The 25,877-nt window shown below is 39.4% G+C and overlaps 2 protein-coding genes across 6 annotated transcripts in view; one reads left to right on the top strand and one right to left on the bottom strand.

Moving 5' to 3' along the window:
- Nucleotides 1–2,324, top strand: part of igf2bp1 (insulin-like growth factor 2 mRNA binding protein 1) — a 65,180-nt gene extending 62,856 nt beyond the window's left edge. For both annotated transcript variants that reach the window (XM_023835761.2, XM_072712458.1), the window contains exons 14-15: nt 1,415–1,528; nt 1,711–2,324. In XM_023835761.2, the coding sequence (XP_023691529.2) occupies nt 1,415–1,528; nt 1,711–1,869 (273 nt within the window). In that variant the 3' untranslated portion in view covers nt 1,870–2,324. The remainder of the gene's footprint in view (nt 1–1,414; nt 1,529–1,710) is intronic.
- Nucleotides 2,325–15,938: 13,614 nt separating this feature from the next.
- msl1a (MSL complex subunit 1a) lies at nt 15,939–25,788 on the bottom strand. 4 transcript variants are annotated; one of them, XM_023835791.2, is made up of 10 exons: nt 25,730–25,771; nt 25,083–25,519; nt 24,006–24,880; nt 23,228–23,439; nt 22,645–22,940; nt 22,394–22,458; nt 19,890–19,957; nt 19,664–19,788; nt 18,538–18,610; nt 15,939–18,049 (listed from the first exon to the last, which is right to left on the bottom strand). In XM_023835791.2, the coding sequence occupies exons 3-10, from the start codon at nt 24,669–24,671 to the stop codon at nt 17,959–17,961; spliced, it is 1,596 nt and encodes a 531-aa protein (XP_023691559.1). In that variant the 5' UTR covers nt 24,672–24,880; nt 25,083–25,519; nt 25,730–25,771; the 3' UTR covers nt 15,939–17,958. The 4 variants fall into 4 exon arrangements, with proteins under 4 accessions (XP_023691559.1, XP_023691560.1, XP_072568558.1 ...); XM_023835792.2 differs by lacking the exon at nt 25,083–25,519 and having other exon boundaries at nt 25,730–25,788; XM_072712457.1 differs by lacking the exon at nt 25,730–25,771 and having other exon boundaries at nt 25,083–25,723.
- Nucleotides 25,789–25,877: the final 89 nt, after the last annotated feature.

The following is a 25,877-nucleotide window of genomic DNA, read 5'->3' as shown; positions in this document are numbered from 1 at the left end:
CAAGGAGGCCTGACCTGTACCCCAAACGCTTGATTCATCCCCTAATTTTAAGTATTGAATTATTTTAAAGCAGACTAAAATTTAGTACATCAGTACACTATTATGGCACAGTTTAGCAAAATTTTTATCTCACAAAGTTTCTCTATACATGATTTCAGGCCACTGTACATTTAACATCAACGATTTACAGTAGGGGCATGCTGTAAACAGACAGACCTGCACTTATTCCCATTGAGTGTGAACAAGGCATGCATCCCTGTGCACCTCATTATCAAGTGATTTCTCATCTAAATTTGATTATTCATCCGTCCATCTTATCCGGGTCAAAGATGCCTGGAGCTTATCTCCGGCAGCATGGGACTCATGACTGCAATACAACCTTGAGGAGATAGATGAGGGGTAGATGAGGGGGCGTGGCACACTGGAGGACGAGCGGGGCATGACAAGAGTTGCATCAACCTGATTTTACACCTCCTCTTAGAGATGGTTTAGTAAATTACAATTTGAATTTGCTATGCTTTGGATCTCGTCGTTAACTTTGCATCGCAGATATATTGTCCCATATCTTTGCTGGTTTATAAAATCACTTATATGTCATTAGATGGTGTTGGTTATAGACATAGATACATTGTCACAAGGGCTACTTGTGAGGACATGAGCACGGTATCACACTAGTATAGATTTCTGTGCATCCCTACCAATAAATTATAACCTGTCAGTAATATATTGTCCTTGTTCTTAATGTAGCAATTTACATAGAATCACCATACATACTGTGTAATAATTTCCAAATTATGATTCCATTTTGAATAACTTTTTAATACTTTTCATGGTCTTGCTGTGTAACCCTAAATCACCAAATTAGTGTTACAGTAGTTAAGTATAAAAAATTTCTTCTTCTTCAACTCACCACAAAACCACATCATGCGATCACACACACACACACACACACACACACACCCACACACACACAGGTTTGTAATTATGTGTTTGTGGGGACTCTTCATTCGTTTCTTTGTTGAAAACTCTAATCCCAACATGACAACCTTAACCCCTACCCAGCCCTAACCTTCACCATAAGTAACCAAACAAAATGCAAGATTGTTGGCATTTTTAGTTTTTTGACTGCAAACGCCTGAAAAATGGTCCCCATAGTGTCAAAAGGTCACATCACTGCTGAGCAGAGGATGAGATTCAAACCCTCAGCCTGGGAGGTGTGAGACAGCTGCTACCCACTGAGCCCCTGTGCCATCCTTTATTTTTAACCCCCTGGCTAATAATCTGCAACTTAACCTTTAACATCAAGCCCAGCGACTATTATTGTCCAGCATGAAATGTGTTCCTGAGATGAAAGTAATGTTTTTGACAGCTGAACCTTGATGTGCTGTCATTTTCCATTGATTTCCCACTGTAGGTGAATGAGTTGCAGAATCTGACAGCAGCAGAGGTGGTGGTCCCACGCGAACAGACCCCTGACGAGAATGATCAGGTCATTGTCAAGATCATTGGACACTTCTATGCAAGCCAGGTGAGATCCACCATCCTAAGATGCTAATTCCTCAGCAGGATCCTTTCTCATAGATAAGTTGCTAACCATTTCACGCTACTCCAGTTCTACAATTTAATTTAATAATAGGGATTTAAATTCAATTCATGATTCTTGAATTGATTATTTCCATTGAATTGACTGTTTCGATCTGTGATTTACAGCTGGCACAGAGGAAGATCAGGGATATTCTAATGCAAGTAAAGCAGCAGCAGCAGAAAGGGGGCATGGGGGGTGGCCAGGGGCCCCAGCCAGCACCTTCGTCTGAGCTTGGCACTCCCCAGGGACTGGCACAGGGGCCCCAGCCTGCCCGGAGAAAGTAAGAGATTGTGCCATTTCCCTGCCCTGCATCTGTAGGCACAGAAATACAGAGCGCAACAACAACCCAGGTGGAGACAGGGAGGATGCATGCCAGAGAAGGAGTAAGAGAGGAGAATCATACGGAAATTAAATGGAGAAAATAAAAGAGCTGATGCTAGGCCAGAGAGTGACTGGAAATGAAGAGAAGTAGCAGGAAGCCATGTTGGAGCACAGGGAGATAGTATGCACACAAAGGGAGACTTCGGAATGTCGTGAAATAAGTGTAAAGACAAGCACCCTCAGTATGACAGCTTACATGGGGTCGCTTAAAGGCAGCGGGTGCTGAATGAGTTGACACAGTTTGTGTCGTGGGTAGGATGCTTCTTTTGAGAGGTTTGCTATCTCCATCGTAAATACACAATGTGGCTGCTTCTACTATATCAGCAGACATTCGTTTCCAGTCAGTCTTGATTTTAAAGGTGGTTTTTAAAAGAATATTATATATATATTGTATATGTATATATTTATGTATATATACATATATGTATATATACACACACATATATATATAAGACTATATATATATATATATATATATATATATATATATATATATATATATATATATATATATATATATATGAAGATAAACTTTGTCGAGAAAATGCAGTGTGTAGTGAGGTGGAACTGGGAGAGAAATGGGAAAACTGTTTCCAGCAGTATGTTCAAACAATATGATATGTCATTAAGAGAGCACTACTGAGTGGGTTACTGGGTCACGTTCATCTCTTATAGAAAAAGGAAAAAATGGATTAAAGTTATTTACAGATGAAGGCCACTAGTATGACTTTTTGAAGTAAGAGATTCCTGTGCCTCCATTGTTTTTCTTATTAATTTTGAGGGAATGCATAAAATATTGTTTGATTGTATAGTGTACAAATTTTCTCAGCTGTCTGTGACCTAAAATCTGCCTCAGTCATGTGACCAGTGCCACACTGAGAATGGAAAATATCTACTCTGAAGCACTTGTAATTTCCCCTTTTTGCTTCTGATTAGAGTATTACAAGATATCTGTGGAAGTGGTTGTGCCCTCACTCTCCCAATTCACCGAGGCTCTACTAGTGAACTCCTATAAGGGGAAAAATTGGAGTTATCACTTAAAATATAAAAGATTAAATATGAAAAAACCTACCTCAGGGTATTGTTACCTCAGTGTTTGTCTGTACCATTTTTTGCTTGCTGGTGTTTTATATAAAGCTGATAGTCTTGAATATTTTTATTTTTTTAAGGTTTTTTTTTTTTTTTTTTTTAGATTTTTTATGTTTTTTTTTTTCATTTAATGAGAATAATCCTGGGATTGTACTAATCCAAATACCAGTAACAAAAGATATTGAGGTGGAGTGAGTGACAACAGACATTCACATAAAACAAATTTGGGGTTATCTCTGGTTCTAGCTGAAGTATGTTTTGAGTACAGTTATCAATGGGGAGCAGAGTTGCTTATGGCGATCAGTTATTCTTTGAGCTAAGCAGCAGCATAATAGTCATGTTTGCAATATATTTTTACTCCCATAACAGTAATATAGTAACAATTTTTATCATCAAGCTATCGTTTCTCTAATTACCCTAAAATTACAGTATGGTTACAGTTAAGATCAAAACAAGAGATATGAAAAAACCTTTAGCTAAATGGTATTACATAGTTTTTCCCCCAGAAAAACAATTGGCTCATGACTGGAACATTGGAATGTGATTGACTTTCTTGGGGTCTCACATTATATTGCATTAATAAAGCAGTTCAATATATCAGCTGATCTGAGATAATCTTGATAATTTAATTCTGCCAACTTGTAGAATCATGAATTGAACCAATGGCTAATGTTTCCACTATTGCTGTGAGGTTATGGAATAATATTTTCAGCATCCAGCTTTTGAGGTATTCTTATGTCACATGTCCACTGGGCATTACAAATTTGTCCATCATAAACAAACATTGATATAGACCTTAAAGACAAGTGTTCTCTTTTGTATCAGATAATATGTTTAAAGTCTTTTTGAATGTGAATATTTATAGAATGCTGATAAAACTTTGTCCTCCTCATTGATTGTGCTGTTTGTGTGCAAGTGTGGGTCTGTGTGCATGTTTTCATTTTTTGTAATTAATAAATAAAATGGTTTTAAGTGGGATTATTGGGATGGGGGCAGAGAATTAGAAAGAGAACCTTTAGCCTCAGTTTATTCTTTTAATCTTTTTAAGCAATTTTTATTATGAACAGAGAATGTTTAAAAGTTTTAAAACGGAAGCACCTAAACAAACATGAGAGAAAAATGAATGAGTTCAAATGAGATAACTAGGTTAAATATGTACATATGTAAAAGAGCAGCTAAAAGAAAAGGTTTTGTATTTTTTAAAGATTTAGAAAAAGAAAATTAAAAATATAAAAAGAAAAGACATAAAAAGGCAAGATGTGAAAGAATATTTTACCAACCTGAACGATTGTACCTTTTCCAGTCTATTACAGTATTCCATCATAGGCAATGCTCGCTTATTCTCAGTAAGTAAAGATCTATTCTGCCGTTTGTGCTTCCATTCTGTTAAGAGGCAGCAACATGCTTTTGGGGTTTTTATTATTTGAAAGAAAGGAATTCTGAGTGTGATATTGCAGTGTTTTGGCATCATTTAAACTGTCATACCTGTCACACACAAAGCCCTTGTTATTTTGGCCACATGCCTACAGCCTTTTCAATATCTAATGTTGTACAATAGATTTGTTCTGAAGTTTGTACACTAGGATATACTTACTGCCATCAGGATTGCAAGGGCTTTGTTTTCAACAACGATCCAAAATGCCACCAGATCTTTTAAGATGTCACAGAATTCCTCAGTCAAATAAAAATTAGGGGTTCTCTTGAAAACCATAGTGCTCTGTTCAAAAAAAAAAAAAAAAAAAAATAGACACACGCACACACGGTTTGGACTGCAGTCTTTTTTAATTTAATTTTTTATTGTTCCATGTTGAACAGCAAGCTTTTTTGGACATGACATCTGGTTATTTAGTATTTCACAAAATATATATATATGTACTGGGGAAATTTTAGTGATGCAAATACAAGGACAATATTTTTTTCTGGTATAAAAGGAGTGAAAAGACGAAGGAGGAATAGTCAATTGTCATTGCAGTGATTTGGGGATATAAAGTATGTTGTTAGATTTATTTGTGGTAACCAATGTCTGGGGGAGATGTAGTGATAGAGATGCAAATATCTTAGCAGTGGTGCCGTCTTAACTACACTGCTGGCATTATTGCTTTATACAAATCGATATAAAGAATTGTCACATTGTGGCCTCTTTGAAGTAATCTTTATATTGAGATTGGCCAATCACAGAAATTGTGGTCCTGCCCATTAAGAAGTAGGTTAAATGGATAAAATGTCTCATTTGCTTTATATCCAGAATTTAGAACTATATTTCTCTCTCCTACTGCTGTCCACTAGATGAAATGAAACATTCTTTCTATCCCTGTTCGTCTATAGACCTCTAACTCAGCCCTCCTTGTTCTCACCTTCACCTTTAAAAGAAATGATGTTTTTGTACTACAAAAAAGTGGATTTTAAAATCATTTAACCTTTGAGCCTGAGTTGTTTTAGAATGAAAGACTAGATGACTACTAAGTTCTACACCCTCTTCATCTGGCCTTATTTGTAATTTTTACTCATTTCCATTCATTATTTTAATGGCAATTATATATATTTTTCCCATAGTTTGCCTGGAGAAAGTAGTTGTCATACATGTTTTAATAGTATGTCTCTTGAGCTTATCAAAATAAAATACACTCATAATGATTGTGATGACTGTGCCAAATTGTAATTTTAAATGATAGGAGAAGGTTGTTTGCCCATCTATGAACAAAAGCATGTAAGAAGCATTGATTAATTTCTCAGCAGTTAGTACAGTTACTTCATCACTGAGAAGTTCAAAAAATACTGCTATTGTATTAAAAACACATGGACACCTCCATGGGGAAAATTCTCTTCTACTACAATATACAATTCTTCAAAAATATGCCCTTATTCAGTACATGGAAGTGCCATCAAAAAACTGTGTCATACTTCTTGTTTTTTAGTGGCAATCAAGTAATAATCAGCTGCAGTTTATTGCATTTAATCTCCCTCTTCCACGTTTGACAGATTTCATCTCATGTACTGTACAATATGCTAGGTCAAACTAGCATGGAAAAGCAGGGTATAGTATATTTCATATAAAATGTATTCACTGTGATTTTAAAATTTCACATGGAGTCGTAGGTGCTACAAAATATTAACCTCACATATAACTAGGAATGCTACCTCAAGACTTAGCCATATGATTGTTATTCATCCAGAAAAAAGCATTGGTGCAAGTATATTTTAATTTCTCTCTCATTTTCCTTTTTTTCCTGCTTTTATTATCTCTCTGGCTCAAAGTTGAGACTGAAAAAAAGGCAAAGAAGGTTGAAATGGTGAGGGAGGGATGAGGAGGGGTCCAGGTGAAAGGCATGGCTGGAGGGCATGGTCTTGGTGTCTCACGCTTTGGCAGATAAGAGGGGCAAGTGGAGCATTTACGATAGAGAAACAACACTTTCTAATAAATTATGTTCCACGTCTTGAAACGGGTTCAGTCTATCACCTAGTGGTCAAAGTGTCCATTTACCACCATAGTTTTTAAGTTTTGCACTGGATGAACATAAAAATCACTCAGTGAAAGATAATAATGTGTAACTCCTGATGTGAGCATAGAAATTCACTATACCTCTGAAACCATACTCTGTTTTACTCTGCTCCCTTGAGACAGATCACCTCAACCATTGACGCCCCCTTCCCACAATCCCTCCATCCCTGTGGTCATGTAATTGTTTTGTTGATCTACCTCTTAGAAAACATAGTAAAATGCTAAATAATTAAAAAAAACTGAAAAACACAATAATTAAATGAATAAATAATAAATACAAAGCTGGGTAGTGGCATCTCCATATACTGTAGTTTTTTTTTTAAGTACTTCTACTTCTTCCAAAGATTTTTCTCTTCGTTATTAGTAATTGTTTTTAGAACATGACAAAAAGAAAAATGAAATGAGGGTGATAAAGAGCAATCTTTTAAAAACTTTAATTTTTCCATTACATTTTTGTTTCTTTGATTAGACTTGTGTTTTAACTCCAAATCCTCCTTCTTGTGTTTCTGATTTGCATTTTAAAATGACATTGGATTGTATTTCTTGTTTTCATTAGATCTCTTTCTCTGTGAAATGCAACATACTAATATGGCAAGAAGTTCCGGAACACCATGACATGTACCTTTCTATGACAAAAGAAGTCTGTAGTAACAAGGAAGGGTAATGTTTACCCAGCCTTTTCATTTCAGTCATGGCTTCTCTGGACCTTCTTCTGTTATTCGTTTTGTTTATGCCTCTTTTTGCCCTCAACACTTGTTTTTACTCCTTGTAAACAGAGCATAGAAACAATGTGTTATTAAAACGAGAAATGAGGATTCTTGTCCTAATTGCTTTGTCTTTTTTGTTAATACTGCTGGTGTTTATATTTCTTTACAATTGACGTATTGCAGATGAATTGCAATCTATATCCTTCTCATCAAGGACTTGAAGTAGAACCTATGAGTCACAGCCATGTGTAGAGGAATAGAGTAAAAATACGTCACACTTTTGTGAGTCCTTCATTTGTTTGCTTTTCAAAGCAATCATATTCAATCTATTATTCCCTACAGTTAACGCTAATTAATGGATAATAAGGGCCAGCATTTTAAATACTGTATAGCAAATACTAAAAATTCAAGTGTACCTAATGCAATTGTCAGCAGTTTTGGCCTTTACCATAACAAGGGTTTTGTCAACGGACAGATGTCCAATATGTTATGAGAAGAAAATCCTGGATTGCCGCTAAACCATAGTCATAGCCATATTGTCTAAACTGGGAAACCTTCACAGGATTGGTCATCCTGCAAAAATTTCTCCTGTATTGTATTGAGTATGTATTGAGATGGCCAGTAAGGGAAAGGGTTAAGAGAAACGATAGTGCCACCTTTTTATTCGTTTAAATCATCAGCATGGTATTCATTCTGTGATGCTATGATAAGATTTTGAATTCATATTATCATTCTTTTGTAATTGTGTAATTAAAACCCCTAATTATGAGAGACTTATATGCAAACTTGGATGAAAAAAGTAATGTTGAAAAGGGTATATGTTGTTAACAGTTACATATAATTTTAATTAACCGGATATATTGCGCATACAGCAACCCCTTAAGTAACTTATATTTACATTAAAACATATCAGATTACTTGCTATTTACACATGGTAACACATTTAGTTAATACCAAAAGCCAATACATTCAGAAAATGTACAGGTAAGTGTGTGCATGCACTATAATAGGCATCGATAATTGGCTGAGGTACGTATGACTTTTGCCTTCTAGGTTACACATAGAGATATTTAGCTTGCACCTGTGTTCAGTTGTAATAAGTGCTATATATCCCATGTGGTCTCAATACAGGTTCAAACTGTTACCTAGTGCTGCTCGTTTAAGCTTCCTTTGTCTCAAAGTTGAGATCTTTCTCAACAATGGGCAAAAGTAAGCTTTCAAAAACTGTTTAAAATGTTACTTGTTGAAATGCACAAAAAATGTATCACATTTATTCATTTATTTATTTATGTATCAAAATATTTCACATTTTTTATAGGTATAAAATTTATAAATAATTTTTGATTAAAAAACAAAACTTTTATAAAAGATGAGTAAAGGTTATGTGTTGAAGCAATGAAACTGCTAAAATAAAACAAAGTACAAATTTATCGAAATAAAGTTACAATTTACAGCCCAACATAAGTAGCAAGCAAGCAATCCGTGTGCTTGGTGGCTCTGTAACAGAACAGTGCTGCTGAAAAAGGGTGACCTTCAACTAATTCAGCCATATTTAAGGGTCTGATTAAGACGCTTCACTCCACAATTGACCTGCTGGTGATACTCAGCTGCGTGAATGTGACAGATACCTCGCTCTGTCAGAAAGGCATCAAACTCTGCACAAATTGAGGCCAATTATCTGTTGTGATAGGTGGAGGAATTCCCCTTTTGCGCAAAGAGAGTGTCTAAAAAGTCAGTGACCAAACCGGTAAAGACCACCTCAGACCACTTAGATCAGAGATCATACACAACAAGGAGGAAGCGCTGGCATTGTGGGACTCTATGTAGTTCCCCACACGTCTAGTTGGAGATGTTCCCAGGATGGGCAGGCCAAAGCAGAGGCTGTAGAGAGGGTGGTGCAGGTAGACCCATTTTCCTACTCGCAAGGCATGCTGCACAATCCCTAACTAGATTTTCTATGTCCCTGTCAATCCAAGGCCATCAGACTAGGTCCCTACAATGCAGTTTGACATGCACAATGCCATCGCTTACAGGCCCAGATGCAAGTCAGAGCTTCATGTTCTGAATGCAGAATGTTTTCGTTCAGTAGGGATTAGAGCACAGGAGACAAAGTCAACGGGTCATTCAACTCCATCCTGCAGCTGTGACAGTACAACTCCAACTGCCACAGCTGAGGCATCACAAGTGACAGAGTTTGGGCATGAGAGGGAAAAGTGTGCCATGATAGGAGACATTGTGAGGTGGAGGGCCTCAGAGCAGGCAGACTTCCAAGTCCAACAAGTATCCTTCTGCAGTAGATGATGCAACAGAGCTGTGGTAATGGAGTAGTGAGCAAAAAAAACATAAGTAGTAGGCTGTCATATCAAGGAAAGTGGCAATATGGGCTGCGTTTGTGCATTCAGGGATACGCTGAATTGCCTCAATATTAGACCGAAGTGGTGTGAAGCCCTCAGCCATGAGCCGGAATCCCACAAACTCAATGGCAGGCACAGAAAACACAATTTTGGTAAGTGTGAGGTGGTGTTTAGTTAACACCTCAAACACTCTATGGTTGACAGCTACGGGTCCATGGACAGCAATGTTATCCAGATAGATGTCCACCCCAGGGATACCAGTGAAGAAAGTAGCCGTAACCTTCTGAAACAGCTGGCAGCAGAGCTAAGCCCAAACAGGACCTTGAGGTTCCGCCTATCATGGTGGAGAGGAATCTGCAGATAGCCCTAATGAAGGTCCAGTTTTGTAAGTATCATCAAGCCATGAAAGTAGGAGGTGGGTTCTTCTACAGAAGTACAGTGGTACCTCAGTTCTCGAACTCATTATAACTCAAATTTCTCGAACCAACCAGTTCGAAAAAAATTTACCTAGAACTCGATCTAAATCAAACCGTGAACGGCGACCTAAGATAACTTGTACATGTGGGGAAATGAGTCACGCGGCACGTCTCTAAGCAGAAACAAAGGGTAACGCTTCAGTATCAGCCTCGCATTAGCTGTGATAGCATCTTGCATTTTTACACTAGCTGAATACATATATTTAGACAGTAAAAATACATTTAGACAATGATAGACAGTAACAGTAATTATTATTATTATATAATAAAATACATTTTAACATAAAGATTCCTTATTAATTATTTTAATATTAATAATAAACTATTAATACATTTAATTATAATAATATTGTTGTGCCCAGCGGGGACAGAACAGAGACAAAGGCGCAGACGTCAGTGTATCAGGGAGTATGGGGTTTAATTACAGGTAAGGCAGGCAAAACGCAGACGGACAATACAATAACCGGACTGGGGAAACAAACTGAAACGCGGACTAAATACAGAGAACTAATGACAACAACCAGAAACAGCTGATCACAAGGGGATTCCACATGGGATTAACGAGGGGGCGTGGTACACGGAAGGAGCGGACGATAGGGGCAGGACACATTGTTTTTTTTTTTTACTTTACACATTGTTTGGACACATTTATTTTCTTACTTTAAAAATTACTGTTTTGATAAATGTGCTTAGATGTGTTTAATACAGTATATGCTCTTCTTATTTTACCTGGTTAATTTTGTGTTTAAATGCTAAAAGAAAACATATTTCGGTGTAATTTTTTGGGGCAGGGAACCAATTAATTGGTTTTCCATTATTTCTTATTGGGAAAATTTGATCACAACTCGAACTTTTCAGGATTCGATCCGGAATTCTGAACGCATTAAGTTCGAGTTATGAGGTACCACTGTATGTATCGGGAACGACAGCCTTGTTTTTATAGCCTGGAGGTCAACGCAGAAACGCAGGCTTCCACATTTCTTTGTACCTATGACAATATTTGAGATTGATGGAGAAGTATTAACTGGCTCAATGTTACTTGCCTCCAGCAGGTGGCACAGCTCAGCAGTAACACGGTCAGGAAGATAACCGATGCAAGGCTGAATAAGTGATGTGACAGATGAATTAAGTAGGGGCTGATGATTAAATGCAGAGAGACAGCATAGGCCCTCGAATAGGGCTGCTTACTGCTGCCACAGTGAGCTGATGGTTAAAATGACAGAGGGAGGATCCAAGTAGTAAAAAGATCGGGGTCCAATAAGTTAGCTCTATGGTGCGAGAAGTGAAAGGGGAAGTCTGGGACTAGTTTAGGTACATCATGGACTGACAGCTGGATGGACCCTACCATTCGTCAATTATAAATACAGTTTTGGAACTGCCATAGCCACATAAAACAGTAGTGTCCTTAGAAATGTCACACAGGAGAAAAACTACTATACAGTAGCTTGATTCAACAGGGACACTGCAAGCCGATTATTCAAAAGGAGGGGAGGCATATATTGTCCCCCTCGACAGAGGAGGTTTTAAAAGATTGACGTTTGGAGCTGACAGTATTAACAGTTGTAGACAATTTCCCCACGGGGATCAATAAAGTATCGATTATTATTATTATTATAAGCAGGTGTGAGTGCCATGGAGGATAACTGTGCTGTAGAATTTGCAGGGCTTGAACAGCATACTTTAGCGAAATGATTCAATTTGCCGCAGCGCTGGCCCCGTCGCCCATAAGCAGGGCAGTTCTGGGCTCTGCTAACATCACGAAGTGAGCCGCGATTCCCACAGTGTCGCCGTTGTTGCCTGCGCGGTGCCTGAATGTATTGCACGTCCGAACCAACAGCAGATGAATTGGCGCTATCAGGTGGTTATGATGCAGATACTTGTGCAAGTGGGCAGGCTAGCGGGGATTAAAATGTGAATTCCGCTGTGGTTTCAGTTTGAAATGCGGTTTGAATCGCGCTAGGAAAAGAGAGAGATCGTCGGCAGATGTCTCTTTCCAACTTTAGAATTGTTAGTGTTCAGTTAGCTGATCGGGAATGACTTCTTGCATGCTGCTAAACTTGCAAAGGCTGGATAAATCGCGCGAATTACCTCACCCGAAATTTGAACCTAGAAGCGAAAGAGCGTCTCTATGTATCTTAATGACTCCGAGCGTCTGGAAGATCGACTGTCCTTCTGTGTTTAAGCAGCAATGTATTGATTTCTTCCGAGCTTCCATGACATCGGACTCCACGTATGTTTGAAACGATTCCAGCCGGCGAGTCCAAGGAACAAGGAGTTCGTCAGGAAGTGCGAGACAAGGTGGAGATGATGGAAGTGCGAGACAAGGTGGAGGTGGCAGAAGAGCAAGCTCCATCCTCTTCAACAAAATGTTGCGTAAACACATTAGACACCTTGGAAACCGAAGCCTCGTTTTACTTTCAGAAAGTCCCTCTCTTACAGCGCACCGTCTCCTTAACGTTGGAAAGCATTACGCGTTTTCAGTGAAAGGTGCTTACCGGTGGAGGTGTGAATATCATAATGAGTCATTTTTTAATGTGGCGATATGAGGGTGGAATAATGATTCTTCTGCTTCCGGTTTGTAAGCTCCTGCGTTCACATGCTGCTCACGCAGAAGCGCAAACTAGCAGCACTGGCTGGCGATTCTCCGAAACGTCGGATGGCTGATGTTCACCAAGGAAGCGTTGCTTGAGGATCTCTGAGCTACGACGTTTTTGGGAAACGTCTTTGTATTGTAGCACAAAGAAGTCGTCATTTTTGCAAGATCCCGAGGTAGGTCCGTAGCAGAGTAAACGTGACGTAGACGCGTCAGTCTTAAAAATGTATGATATAATGGTTATCATATCGGCATTGGCCGATACCCGTTAAAAAAACAAAATATCGGCCTCGGTCTATTGTGTTAAAATTGGCTGATATTGCGGGCTGACATTTAAAGTATATACGTGTTCAGAATTAGCAACACTAGAGCTAAATAGGCGAGTAGTAAAATAATGATTGAATTGGATAGACTGGATCCGGACCCTGCGCAGCCTTGGATAGGACAGAAAACGGATGGATGGATGAGTTGCTTTGGACGATCAGCCATTTTCCGTAGTGGAGGATGCGGAATTTAGTGGGCTCATTCACCACTAGAGGAGGTCTTAAAGTACCTGCCTGCGGCATGGCTCGTAGATTGTTTTTTCGTTTTTCACAGCATTTAATATAACGATGTAACGTCATTCTTCTAATCCCCCCCCCCCCACACACACACACACACACACACAAAATCAGGTAACGCTTCCTTTAATGTTTTTTTTTCCTGTACAGTTCATTAGTTACCTTTTTGGCAGTTTTACACTGGCGTGTTCTCCTTGTTTAACAATGACGATAAAATAAATGTTCTGGGACTTTCCTTGCATTTCATTAGTGTGTCATTCATTTGTTATGGTAATATATGTGTTTTTTTAGTGACAAAAAGGGTTTCAATTTAGATCATAAAAATTATAGATTAATCGCGATATAAATTCCCTTAGTAATCATAATAGACTTTACTTGGGGCCAATGATTTACATCCCAACTACCATTAAGCCACCATGACATCCATTTAAAACCTTATCAGTCCATCCTTCTCCCACCCTTTTCACATACAGCACTGGGGGCAAGGCAGATCACACCCTGGATGGGATTCTAATTCAACAGAGGGCACAGACTTGTAAACAATCACATATTATTGTTATAACCTCAGTTGTAATTGTTTTCTAACCTGCTGGGTTGGTGTGTCTGTAGGGGGTATCTGTGTTCCTGACATCACCTACCACAACATCACATAAATCTCTTGAATATGCCTAGCCATCTTGGATTTAGACAATGTGGATGTAATCCAGTGGCTCTCAAGCTTTTTCTATCATTCCCCACTCGGCAGGAAGAAATATTTTCACGTCCCACCTCAACAAAACAATGACGGAAAATCCAAGGTAACTTTATTTAGATAACATCGAACTCATTAACATTAATTTCTTCAGTAACTTTTGTTAAGAAAAAAAACTTTCACTTCAAAAAAACTTTCTGTGACATTTGTCACTACACTGCTTCATTAGTCTGCACTTTTTTTCTTTAAAAAAAAGGCAAATTAAGCAGAATTTGCCCTTTTCTGGAAATAAAGCAATAAAATTTAGTATGTATAAACAGAAACAAATGCAGAAACTTGAACAAGGCATTTAGTGAGAGTTTAATACTTGTCACTCTTAGTGGCTGCAGTGAGCCTGTTTTTCACTGCACAGCTTTTCAAAACAGGGTTGCAGGCTTGATACGGCCACTCTCAACTCATGTTCAATGTTCAGCCTAGATCTGTACTTTGTTTTCAGTGAGGCAACAGCAGAAAAACCCATCTCACAGAGATAGGACGTGGCAAAGGGAAGTAGAATGCCCACAGCTCTTTGTCCTATGAGTGGATGCTCCTTCTCCACACCAAGCCAAAATTCACTGTGTCTGTGCTGCAAATCTCAGCCTGAGGGTGGAATCAGATGTCATCTCAATGAACTGGTCGTCTTCAGCAGAAGTAAAATTAGTAGGTGCAGCTGCACTAAATGGATCTCTCACCCAGTCATACTTATCACTGTTGTTTGGGAAGTACTTCTGAAAAAATGCTCTCAGGGAAGAGATGTGTTCTTTAAGACGTGGGATTACTGTGCTAGGTCCCAACTGACTGGCTTCAGCAAATGCACACAGATTCTCAAAGCAATCAGCGTTTCCTTCATCAAGTTGCCTGCTGTTCTTTTCTCTGAAAGAACTCGAGTGGCTTATCGATGTGACTGGGGTGTAATGTTTCTAAGTGTCTTCTTAATTTGTTAGGTTTCATACTGTCAGCTGGCAACGTTTTCAAACATAAAATACAGACAGGTCTCTCCTCATCTCCTACCACATTAACAGTGAAACCCAGAGCAAGATATGCTTCTTCATATTTCCTTTTTGGCTTGTTTTTTTTTGCCGGTTTTCGGCACTTGCTTCGTGTCTCTCAGCAGCATCACCTGTTTTTCTTTTCGTACCTGTTAAATATCTGTCCATTTTGACCCTTTAAGGCTCTGATAGCCCTGAATGAGCAGGTTGCTAACAGTACCAATGTGAATTCTCTGTTCCGCCGTGAAAAATGACTCCGATGTTAAACATCAGTTCTGTACGACTTTCCCCCAGGTCTCTTGCGGCCCACCTGTCATGACTCCGTGCCCCACACTTTGAGAATCACTGATGTAATCTGCAAATCTCATGAATATTTTATGTTTCGTATTTTATTTCAACCCCCAGGTCTGGAGATGTGAGGCAACAGTACTTCCCAATGAGCTTTATCTCTAAACATATTATGTTATTTCAGGCATAGTCCTCACTATTTGGTAAATATCCAACCTTTAGCTTTCCTGACAACTAACTCCTGCATATAAGTTCTAAGTAATGCTTTTCGTCTTAAGTCAAATGGTTTCACGGTTAAGAAAAGCACTCAGCCATTGGTACTGAATGGATACTATTTTGTCAATATAGGTTTCTGTTTGTTGGTACTGATCTTACCTTTCAACTTTACCTGTATTTTAAAAGAAATCCGTATTTTGCTACATTTTAAAGTGACACGGTCTTTGCAGTTTTAATGGACACTTTCATGTATTTTTCTTATTTTTAGGCTGCCGAATACTATTGAAAAAAGTTTCTACAGGTTATAGAAGTAGTCTTAATATAGAACCGATACCAGTGGTCGACTAATCACCGGTTGTCAGTAGAGATACGAATAAGCATAGAAGGTAGGCCCTAATATATAAAAATTGCATATGTACAAGAATAGAACCGTTATAACGTAGAACAGCACTGAGGCGAAACCATTTAAACTAAGATATACATTCTCAATTTTTGTATTTTATTGCAAAACAAACTTGTCAATTTATCAACATACAAGCTCTTTTTAAAGAATATCAATACTGAACATACTTAACACTCAAACTTTAAATAATATAAAAATAACAGGCATGTCTTCCATATATACAGCATTTTGTTTCAGGTTATGTACATAGGAACTGACTTTGCGCTTCAAAAATTTAACTTGATTTCTGTAGAATTGCAGGGGTCAATCCACCAGTTTCAAATGGTCAAGCAATATGACAACACAACGCATTTAACAAACAGTTTCAACATGACCCAGGCACATATCAGAAAGCATTGCTAAGTGAGAACAAAAGAAGAGTTCAGCAGTGCTTATTAAATGGCCCAAACATCACTGGTACTGCTTGTCACAAAATACCGTCCATTTACAAGACTGTATGCTGGAAATTTAAGATAGCAGAGGTGTTCAGCTTACGACATTTTTGAATTTAGAAGAGTGTTTAAGATGAAAAGCCGTGAAGTTTTGGGACACATCAGAAAGAAGTTACACACAAAAAATATACAGCCTTATGAAATGAAAGTCAGTAATGAGCCACAAAAATTGTTTCTAAAAGTTGAGAAATAGGATAAACCTTCTTAATATGAATCAGTTTCTCAGGACTACCAAAGGACAATATGAACAGATGAAATGAACACACTTGTGATTGCTGTCAGCATTGCTGCAGACCATCTCGGGGGGGGGGGGGGGGTATATTTTTCTAAGCATCTTCACAGAGAAGGGTACCTCAGCTATTACATTGTTCACCACATACATGGACCATCCCTTTTAGAGTAACCGTCATCTTAACCCTGTGTTATTTAACTTGACACATTCCAGGTCATTATCAAAGAAAATCAGACAGTTTCATGTATGTTTTCCTCTGCTGGTTTTCCACAACGAAAATAAATTTGCCAGCCCAGCTCAGCAGCCAATTCAGATCAAATATGCTAAATATCTACAGAATAACAAAAAGGTCCAAATATAGGCGGGAAATGCGGCCCTTGTGTGGCAAATATCTGCATAATAAAGCATCATTCTTTATGGGTTTTCACCAACATCAGCTACTGTTGTACACATTTACATTTTAGAAATGGAAATATTGCGCTCATGTACATTGCTGGATGGTGCTCCACACTGCCAAAGACATTCACCGCCATGTTAAAGACCCCTGTGGAGCACAATCAGTATCAAACGTTTGCAATGTTAGTAAGAACATTACAGCAACCAAGGCTGATAGCTTATTGATGCAAGGTCATTATAACCCAGGGTTATAATCTTGCCTTTAAATTTACTACACTCATAATAAATGTAAAACAAAAACACTACGCGTTATATTTCCAAAATACCAAATATCACTGATGTTAAGTACAATATGCTTATGCCATACATCGCAGCCCATTTCAGTTGTAAGGCAAAACTTTCACAACTGCTACGCTAGTGGAACTTGTGGTATCCTTTTTTGCAAAGCATTTCCATTGTATGGACTCATGACTAGTCCTACATTGATGTAAATGTACATCAACGAATCAAAACGGAATGGGGAATTTTCGGCATCTTAAGTTCACACAGCCCTCACCGTTTAAAGTTTAACTGTATAATCAGGCAGGGTGATTGACTTTGGGAGGCTTAATTCGGTGTTAAGAGGCTGAAGCTTTTTAGAGACCATATTACAAAAAGATAACCAAATGCTGGGATATCTGGTTACAAACCAAATATTGTAAGTTTATTTTTTAACAAACACAAATCCATTGTTACATGTGTGGCATATATAATGTAGCTGTTTTCAACCAGAACTACCACAAGGCCAGGTACGCCTCCCTAGGAGAGTCTCTGTTCTCATGACATTTGAGGAAATCTGTTCTGAAGGACGGACATGCCAAAGAGGGCATGTTACATGCTACAACAGTGGGTATTTTTGTGCACACTCCAGTTCATTCTTAGAAGAATCTCGTTCTGCGAGATTTTAATCTTGCTTGGCTTGAGGATCCCTCACTTCCGACAAGTTCTGTGTGGAGTCTGTTTCTTCTGCATTTCTATGCGACAGCGGCTGCGTTCATCAAGCCAGGGAAGTTCAAAGTTCCTTTAGGAGAGAGGGAGAGATCTCACTGCAAGCGGCGTTTATGAGTGAGACGGCTGACATTAAACAAACAAGCAAACCTCAGGTCATGAAGCCTACACAGTGAATGAACAGTCAATCATTATTTCCAAAGACAAGCAAAGCTACGGAAGGGGACTATGGTACCAATTTGTCAAACGCACAAAAGCTGAATTCTTGGATTAATGTTTGCTTCAACATGGGTTTAGTTTTCCCCACTGAGGAGAGAATATGAAAGTGTCCCCCCTCAAACACACACAAACAAATCTTGACAAATATCTGCCCATCCTAAACCTCATTTCACCTACAAATCTACTAAACTGACAAAAACAAAAAAGTCCATTACTCAGGACTCCTGCTGGTCAGCTAAACTTTTCCTTTCCATTAAACATTCAGCCTAAATAGTTACTCTGCATTGTTCGGGAAAGGTGACATTAAGCTGAAAGAGGCAAAATGCTGCGCACTAGACTTACTGTTGAGTCAGTTTGGGCAGCGGTCGTCCAAATGCCACCACAGGCAGGAAGGGTGTGATCAGTAGTGACTCCACTTGAAAAAGGAGGAGAAATAAATTACGTCAACAGAAAACACAATGTAAGAGAACGATGCTTTGGTTTCTAGCCTTGGTTGTTGCCTTGCAGTTCTCTTTAATAACTTCACTGTTTTCTCATTGTGTTATTGAAAACCATTCTGATCTTATAATCAATGTCTAGTCAAATACAGTGTTAGGTCTGTAGTACTATGCTTTGTGATGACACCATTAACCAATATCAATGCTGAAAGTGATCAGTGTTGTTCGACTGTTTGAAAATCTGCACTTGCTTTATTGTGCTCTTTTTAAATGTTGCCAAATGGAAACCACCGCTACAGAAACATTAATGGAAATAACAGGGACCATCCCGCATTACACCCAAAGGCACGAAACTCGCATCCAGCATGGCATCAGTGTGAGTTTGAAAAGCTGTATAAGTGCTGTATATACTCCATAACTTAAACACAACTGTCCATTTTCTTATTTGTCCAGGCAATTTCTAACATACATCTAAAGTGTTAAAGATTAACTGTAATCATTCAAAGACAAATTCAAATTGTCAGTACTTCTTGGCACTGCAAAAACCAAATCATCAGCATTCCAGCAAAGGTTGTAAAAGTGATCAGTCAAAATCACCATATTCTGTTTATCCTCAATATGAAAGACTTTCATTAAGGTATTTTAAACTCAAAACAAAATGGGGCAATTTATATACTCTAATTTTAACTGTGCAATACACTGCTAACAGACTAATGCAAGCTAATCTACAAGTCTTCTGGAACACTGTATAATGACCAATGGCTCATTTCTAAAGTCAAATGACTACAAGTTTTTCTTTTCAGTCAACTGAAACGCTCTAGTATAAAGCTAATAGCATCTATTATTATTTTACTAAGGGTGACTACAAAGGAACAAAACTGACAAAGTCACAAACCTTCTAAAGTTAATACCTAACTTTAATTGAACCTAAATTTGCAATTTGTGATACTTTCACTGACAAAACAGAAGCATATATTTTGTTTAATGAATGGGAAAATGCAGTGTCAAAAAAATCAAAACATAAAGCATACCATCTTCGGCATCGGGGTAGAATGAGGACACCTCCGGCTCACTTTCCTGAATGCCCTTCTTCTTGTTCATGCGCTGCTGCAGCCGCTGGAACATGCGCTGCTCACGAATCCGCTGGATGTCCCATCTGAATGTGGCCGCAAGACGGTCAAAGGCATTATATCTAATAAAGGACGAGGACTCTGGTTCATTAAAAGGAGGACTGGTCTCAAAACAGTCAGTCATTACCTTTTCCTTCTTTTTTCATCCAGTTCCAGCTTCGCGTGTCGTTTCAAAAAAACACCATCATCCAAATTCTATTTTGCGGGAGAGGGAGGAGAAAAAAGAAAAAAAAAAGACTATTTCATGTACTAACAGGTACAACAATTTGCAGTAAAGACTTATTATCACTACTCTACATTTACAGAAGGATTTGTCAGAGGCACAGACCTTGGGTGGCAAATACGAATAGGTTCTGAGTGTTAAATTGTTGATTTGTGCATTGTGAACTCGAGACTCACTACATTTGCCTTTGAATATACTTGCAGTCCTTTACAGTAATTGATGATATGGCCAGTAATGTTCAAGATGTGAAATAATCCACCATGCACAAGATTAAATAGCACCACTAAACAAAAGAATGTTAACTTAAATCAAAATTCTATTGCATTGGTGTGAGCTGCATAATGCAGTTCTGTTTCTGCAAGTTGATAAATGGTATGTAACTTAATTGATACAAATCTACCGACTTTCAATGCTGTGGGTGCAGCGCACAGAGTACATGCTTTATTCAGCACCAAGCCTCAACATGTCACCCAGCCTCACAAAGCACAAAATTTAACTGTTTTTGTTTAGCTGTCTTGCCATAGCCAGCTTATACAGTTTTGCGTGTTAAGAAAGCACCAATTTCAATGTCTCCAAAGCACCATGCAAACAAACAAGTCATTCCCCTTAAAAGTTAACCCAGCTGAATTCCTTGTAAAGTTTATTAGGTTAATCATCACAAATATGCATACCGAAATATAATAACCCATTCATTAACTGCTTATTCACAGGAAGCCTAGAGCCTATCCCATTAAACACAGGGCACAAAGCAAGCAACAGTCTGGTTGGGAGGGATGCCAGAGTACTGCAGGATGTAGAAATATAAAGAACAATTATGAGCACTTGGAGAAAACCTGTATGTTCACCTTGCACTTGGGCAAACTCTCTACACGGAGAGCTGGGGATGTGACCCCACAACTTGGAGGTGTGAGGCTACAAATCTACCCACTGAGCCGCCCTGCCATCTCTTAAGATACCACACAAAACAAGCAGCCTTACAGGCTGCCAGAAACAAATATATTAAAATTGGTCACACACTTCCATTATCCGGAACGACAGACTTGCAAAAAATATTCAATCACTTCAAAAATGTTTCACATAAGTATGCATCGGATGGGACGCAAAGAAAATTCCATGTTCAGTCTGCATACTTAATGTCAAGTGGCAATAGCAACACTTAGAGGCATGGTGATTAAAAAGGGGGAAATGGCAGGAGAAAGCCAACCAATAAGTGGTGTGGCGTGTTTTCATATAGGTGGGGGATGGTTATGTGCAGTGAAGTATGCAAAAACAAACGAATACATGCATGAAAGCTAAGGCATGAAATAATGTGACATGACATTAGCTTGTTAAACTGAAACGTATGTAATTGTGATGGTGAACCATTAGTGCTTTTCGTTAAACATTTTGCCCTTACAGAAGTAACTATATATTCTATAACTCAAACAGATACAAAAACCAAATATACATTTTTTTCTGTTGGTGCAGGCCTGGGATATAGCAGCATCCATTGTCTCTCACAGCAGTGATTTTGGTGGGTATATCAGCAGACTTCAAAACAAACATAACCAGTATCATTATAAAAATAGTTTGTATACTAGATGACCTTGACAGCACACGTACCATATTCAGGTGCATCCATGTAGGAAATCAATGACCATCTGCTCTGCCTTGCTAGAGAGCAGGGGACTAGGGCAAATACTGGAATCCCTCACTACACAAATTTAATGAGCAATTAAACCAGCTTGTTGGGTTAAAATTCCTCAAACTGCCATGTTATGATTTTTAATTATTTCTAATGTTTAAATGTTTCTTCTTAACATTCAGATGTGGTAGTATGCTTTTACATTATATTATTTTACATTTATTAGTTTTAACACACAATACTACGCTCAGGCACTGAAACACTGCCACTGTGTTCATGACAACAGTCAATATTGTTTTTATTATGTGCAGTATGCAAGTGTGAGAACTGGTTGGATAATTTTGCTGGACCACCCTTCCTCTGTAATTAAATTTGCCTTCTGCCATTAACCTACGTTAGCATCTTGTATGAGGAGCATGAATTGGATGACTGACCTAACAAAGTGTTTCATGATTTACTTTTCTGCAACTGACCACCATCTATTGGCGCAGACATTAATTTTTGAAACATGCATAGCCGAGAAGACCAAAATCAGTCCAGATATTTAATTTTCGACATCAGAAACCAGTAGTTAATAAAATTACGTACAACAGAAACCTCAAATTAGGCTCCAGACTCACTACATCTCTATAGGAGACAAGAAGTTACAGAACATGGATGGATGCATGCATGCATGCATAAAGTGCATGAGAGTACATCTAGAGAAGTTTCCAATTTTCATTCTTGGAATCTCTTTCACACAGAACAAAGGCTTAGCCTATGCTACTGAAACACTTTCCATTACCTCTGGGATGTCAGAGACTGCTTCTTTTTCCAGGGGGACCATGGTATTTTCTCTCCAAGACGGGACTAAGCACAGGACACAAGGAGTGTTACTGCGTGTTACAATATAATGCATTTTTTTTTACCTTTTACACAAACTACACCCAGCAGAATCTATGTATATAATATCCAGCAACACTGTCCCAAACAGAAGCTCATGAAGAAGACGCCAACTGATTACCATCTACTGCAATGACTGTGAAAAGGACTTACTAGCCACAACTTCCTCCTTCTTGGGGGAGGGCTCACGCAAAGGAGAGGGGGGTGGCTGATGCCAGCGACACAGGTACATCTCTGTAGTAGACATGTAGGGAAGTTCCTCCATCTGAGCAGAGCTTTGTGGTAACTCTTTGGACTGAGGTGGACTTGGAGGTTGTCCAACCCCCACCTTCTCTGGAGTCTCTTTGCTGCGCAACTCCCTTTGGAAGCCTTCAGTCTCTAACTTTTGGGGCGAAAATTTTGATTTTCCCCGAGACTTCTGTGTCTTGGATTCCAGAAAACAGAACTTCCTATAAATAAAAAGCCAAACTATTCAGTGAATTCATCTAGTTATCAGGTGCATAAGAGATAAAACAGAAAACATTGTTAAAAAATTATGATTTACACTTATTACGGCAAAATATAACCACTATAATTCACAACAAATTCTGAAATTAAGAACAATTTCCTGCCAGTCAGTAGCTAATCAATAAACAATTAATGTCAACATGTTAGTTATGTAGATAGCTCTTTTGTAGTAGACAAATTTTTTTAATTCTGCACATAGTAACAATATGCACATTTAAGCGAGGCATACCATTTCTGTCGATACCTTTTATGGCCTTTGCCACCTCGGCCAAATGACGGGGTCTTCGGGGTATATACTGGTGTACTGTCACCAGCTATACCCTCTAAGTCATCATCCTTGTCTGGTGTCCAGGGTTCGAGAGGCTGGAAGAGGCGCTTGTCACGTGAATCCTTTTTCACCAGCTGTAAGCGGCGCTCCATGCGCTCAATCCGTGCCAGCAGCTGCATACAGACAAGTAAACTATATCTTCTATATACTTTTTGTATATAGTCTGCTCATGCATTAGAGTAAACCATTAGAAAGCTAATAAACAAACAAACAAACAATACACATTTCAACATGAGGCAATACTCAGAACCACACACTAGAAGATAACCATAAAAAACATCATACATACAACTTACTTCATTTAGACTGAAATGATAATTTGACAGACTATGCAAAGAAATGTTATTTTCAGTAAACATAATTAAGGGTTAAACGATTCCATTAAGTTGGGCATCTCCAAAAATATATATAAATTATGTGCTCATACAATTAGGCTGAGACTTAAAAGTTTACATCTAAAACACAACCATCTAATTTTAATATATAAAATGTCAGTTTAGGTCAAAATATACCAAATGTGAGAACATACTTTATACGAAAATTATGTATGTGTGTGTGTGTATATAAATAATGTGTGTGTGTGGGGGGGGGGGGGGTCATGTTTAATATTAAACATTTCATCCGGCCATATGCCGCAAACACGCTTCACGTTAGATCGCTAAGTTAACTCTTTGCATACCGTCTCCTTGTCCGCTTTCAGCTCATCTATCTCCTTGTCCTTGGACTGCAGCTGCTGTTGCTGCTGCTCGATCAGATCCAGCTGCAGCAGGAGAATCTGTCGGAGGCAGGTGGCCTGCGCGGGGGAGTGGCTGCTGCTTTTCCTCACGCTTTTCCACTTTCCCTCCGATCCGAGCTCCAGCGGAGAGATGTTAAAAGGTCCTGCGGCAGCCACTCTGTCGCCACCCTCCGTGCTAACATCCCTGGAGCTATTGTTAGCGTTTGCCGCAGTCACTTCTATTTTGTCCATACTGTTGTTATATCCGAACAACGTTTTACTCTTCACCGGGGTGCCCTCGCCCCCCATCTGTTTAGCCGGGACTGTCAGGGTCCCCGCGTTTACCCAGTTCTCCTCTTGTCCCTCTGCGGCGCCGGGCTTGTTCTGTCCCCCCACCGCAAGGCTCCGGCCAGCTCTGCCGGCGTGACCGAGGCTGAGTTTCCTGGACTTGCCGTGCGGTTTTTGGTCGCCGCTGTTCCTGATGTCCCCCAGCACGTCGTGGAGGTCGTCCCCGAAGCTGCACTCTCTCTTTATGCTGACCGAGTTGCCGGGTCCCGTCTGGGGTTTGTCGTTTATCTCCGTGTCCAGCTTGTATCCCGCAGTGGCAAACACAGTGGATCTCATATTCATGGCGAGCAAACACCACCCCCCTGACTCCCAAGCGAGCGGCCTAGCCGCCTCCCACACCTGGCTGCGATCGCTTGTTAAATGAAAAATGCTTATCAGCTAGCTGTAAGGTAGACGCCCAGTAGAGTCCGAATGCTTTGAGATCTCCCACAAAAACATTTGTTTATTTGGGATGGGCGGGTGCGATGGGAGGTCAACTGTCACTCTTCATCCTGCGACAAACAACGAGGCAAATTAATTTGGCAGGAACAGTTCGCTCGGTTAACTGCCTCCTACGAAGCCAGCCGGGGTGTCACTGCTGCGTGCGAAGTGTACAAATGCGGCGCCGCACTGCAGTCGCACTCGGCCCCTCAGCACCAAATTTCTCCCCACATCCCGGATTTTAAATGACTGTAAAAGCGGGCCACTACCTACCTTGTTGTTTAGTCACTGGGCCAACCCGATATGCCGTGTGTTTTTTTTTCCCCTCGGTTAAAGTCGCTTCCCCCTTCTCGTTTCTCCGCAGAAAATCGCCTCCATTTTCTAGAATCATACCTCGATCAGACTACGGCGAACAAACGTCGCTCACCCCCGATTACGTCGGCGATCTAATGTCTTAAAAAGCGCCGACGACGCAAGTGAGCGAACCATCCACCGCGCTTCGTTTTAAACCGCGACTAGTTACAAAAACACCACATCAAACCGGCACGTTAAACTCTATTAACTAAAGCATTTGCCTGGTCAGTTATTGATATTTTCATCTTTTAATGTCCTTTCGGTCCATTAAGTAAAAATAAACGTATGTATATCTCTCAAACGAATAAGCGTAAGAACTGCCCATTGCCACAGCAGAGCTCCTCCATTTTAGATTGCTGCGAAGAAAAAAAAAACAATAACACTATAGCTCTTTGCAGTTAAGGGCGACTCGTAAACCTCAAATACCAGTTTTCTAATGCAGATAGCACACCAGTAAATTACACACTTCGCGCCACATCTCGGATTGTTTTATTATTATTATTACTTCCTCGCCAAAGACTCTTTTTACCATTGTCCCCCCATTTCACTGGCCCACTCCAACTCACCTATCACCCTCATGTTCCACGCTCTTCGGTACGTGTTTAAAAACGTCTGTCAATTTGCGCATGCGCAGCCCGGAGACCGCAGCTTCCGAGTCTTAAAGGGGAAAAGACGGAATAACAGCCAGCCGACGCGAAATGGAGGTTCAGACGC

This window comes from Paramormyrops kingsleyae, chromosome 5 (assembly GCF_048594095.1).
Source record: "Paramormyrops kingsleyae isolate MSU_618 chromosome 5, PKINGS_0.4, whole genome shotgun sequence".
NCBI lineage: Eukaryota > Metazoa > Chordata > Actinopteri > Osteoglossiformes > Mormyridae > Paramormyrops > Paramormyrops kingsleyae.
This window is presented reverse-complemented; position numbering and strand designations above follow the sequence as displayed.

Excerpts from the sequence above, each read along its gene's own strand:
- msl1a (XM_023835792.2), bottom strand. The coding sequence starts at position 24,671 with ATGAATATGAGATCCACTGTGTTTGCCACTGCGGGATACAAGCTGGAC. Across the intron at positions 22,459-22,644 it reads GAAGGAGGAAGTTGTGGCTA|TCCCGTCTTGGAGAGAAAAT; the intron begins GTAAGTCCTTTT and ends TCCTGTGCTTAG. Across the intron at positions 18,050-18,537 it reads CTGCCCAAACTGACTCAACA|GAACTTTGAACTTCCCTGGC; the intron begins GTAAGTCTAGTG and ends TCTCTCCTAAAG.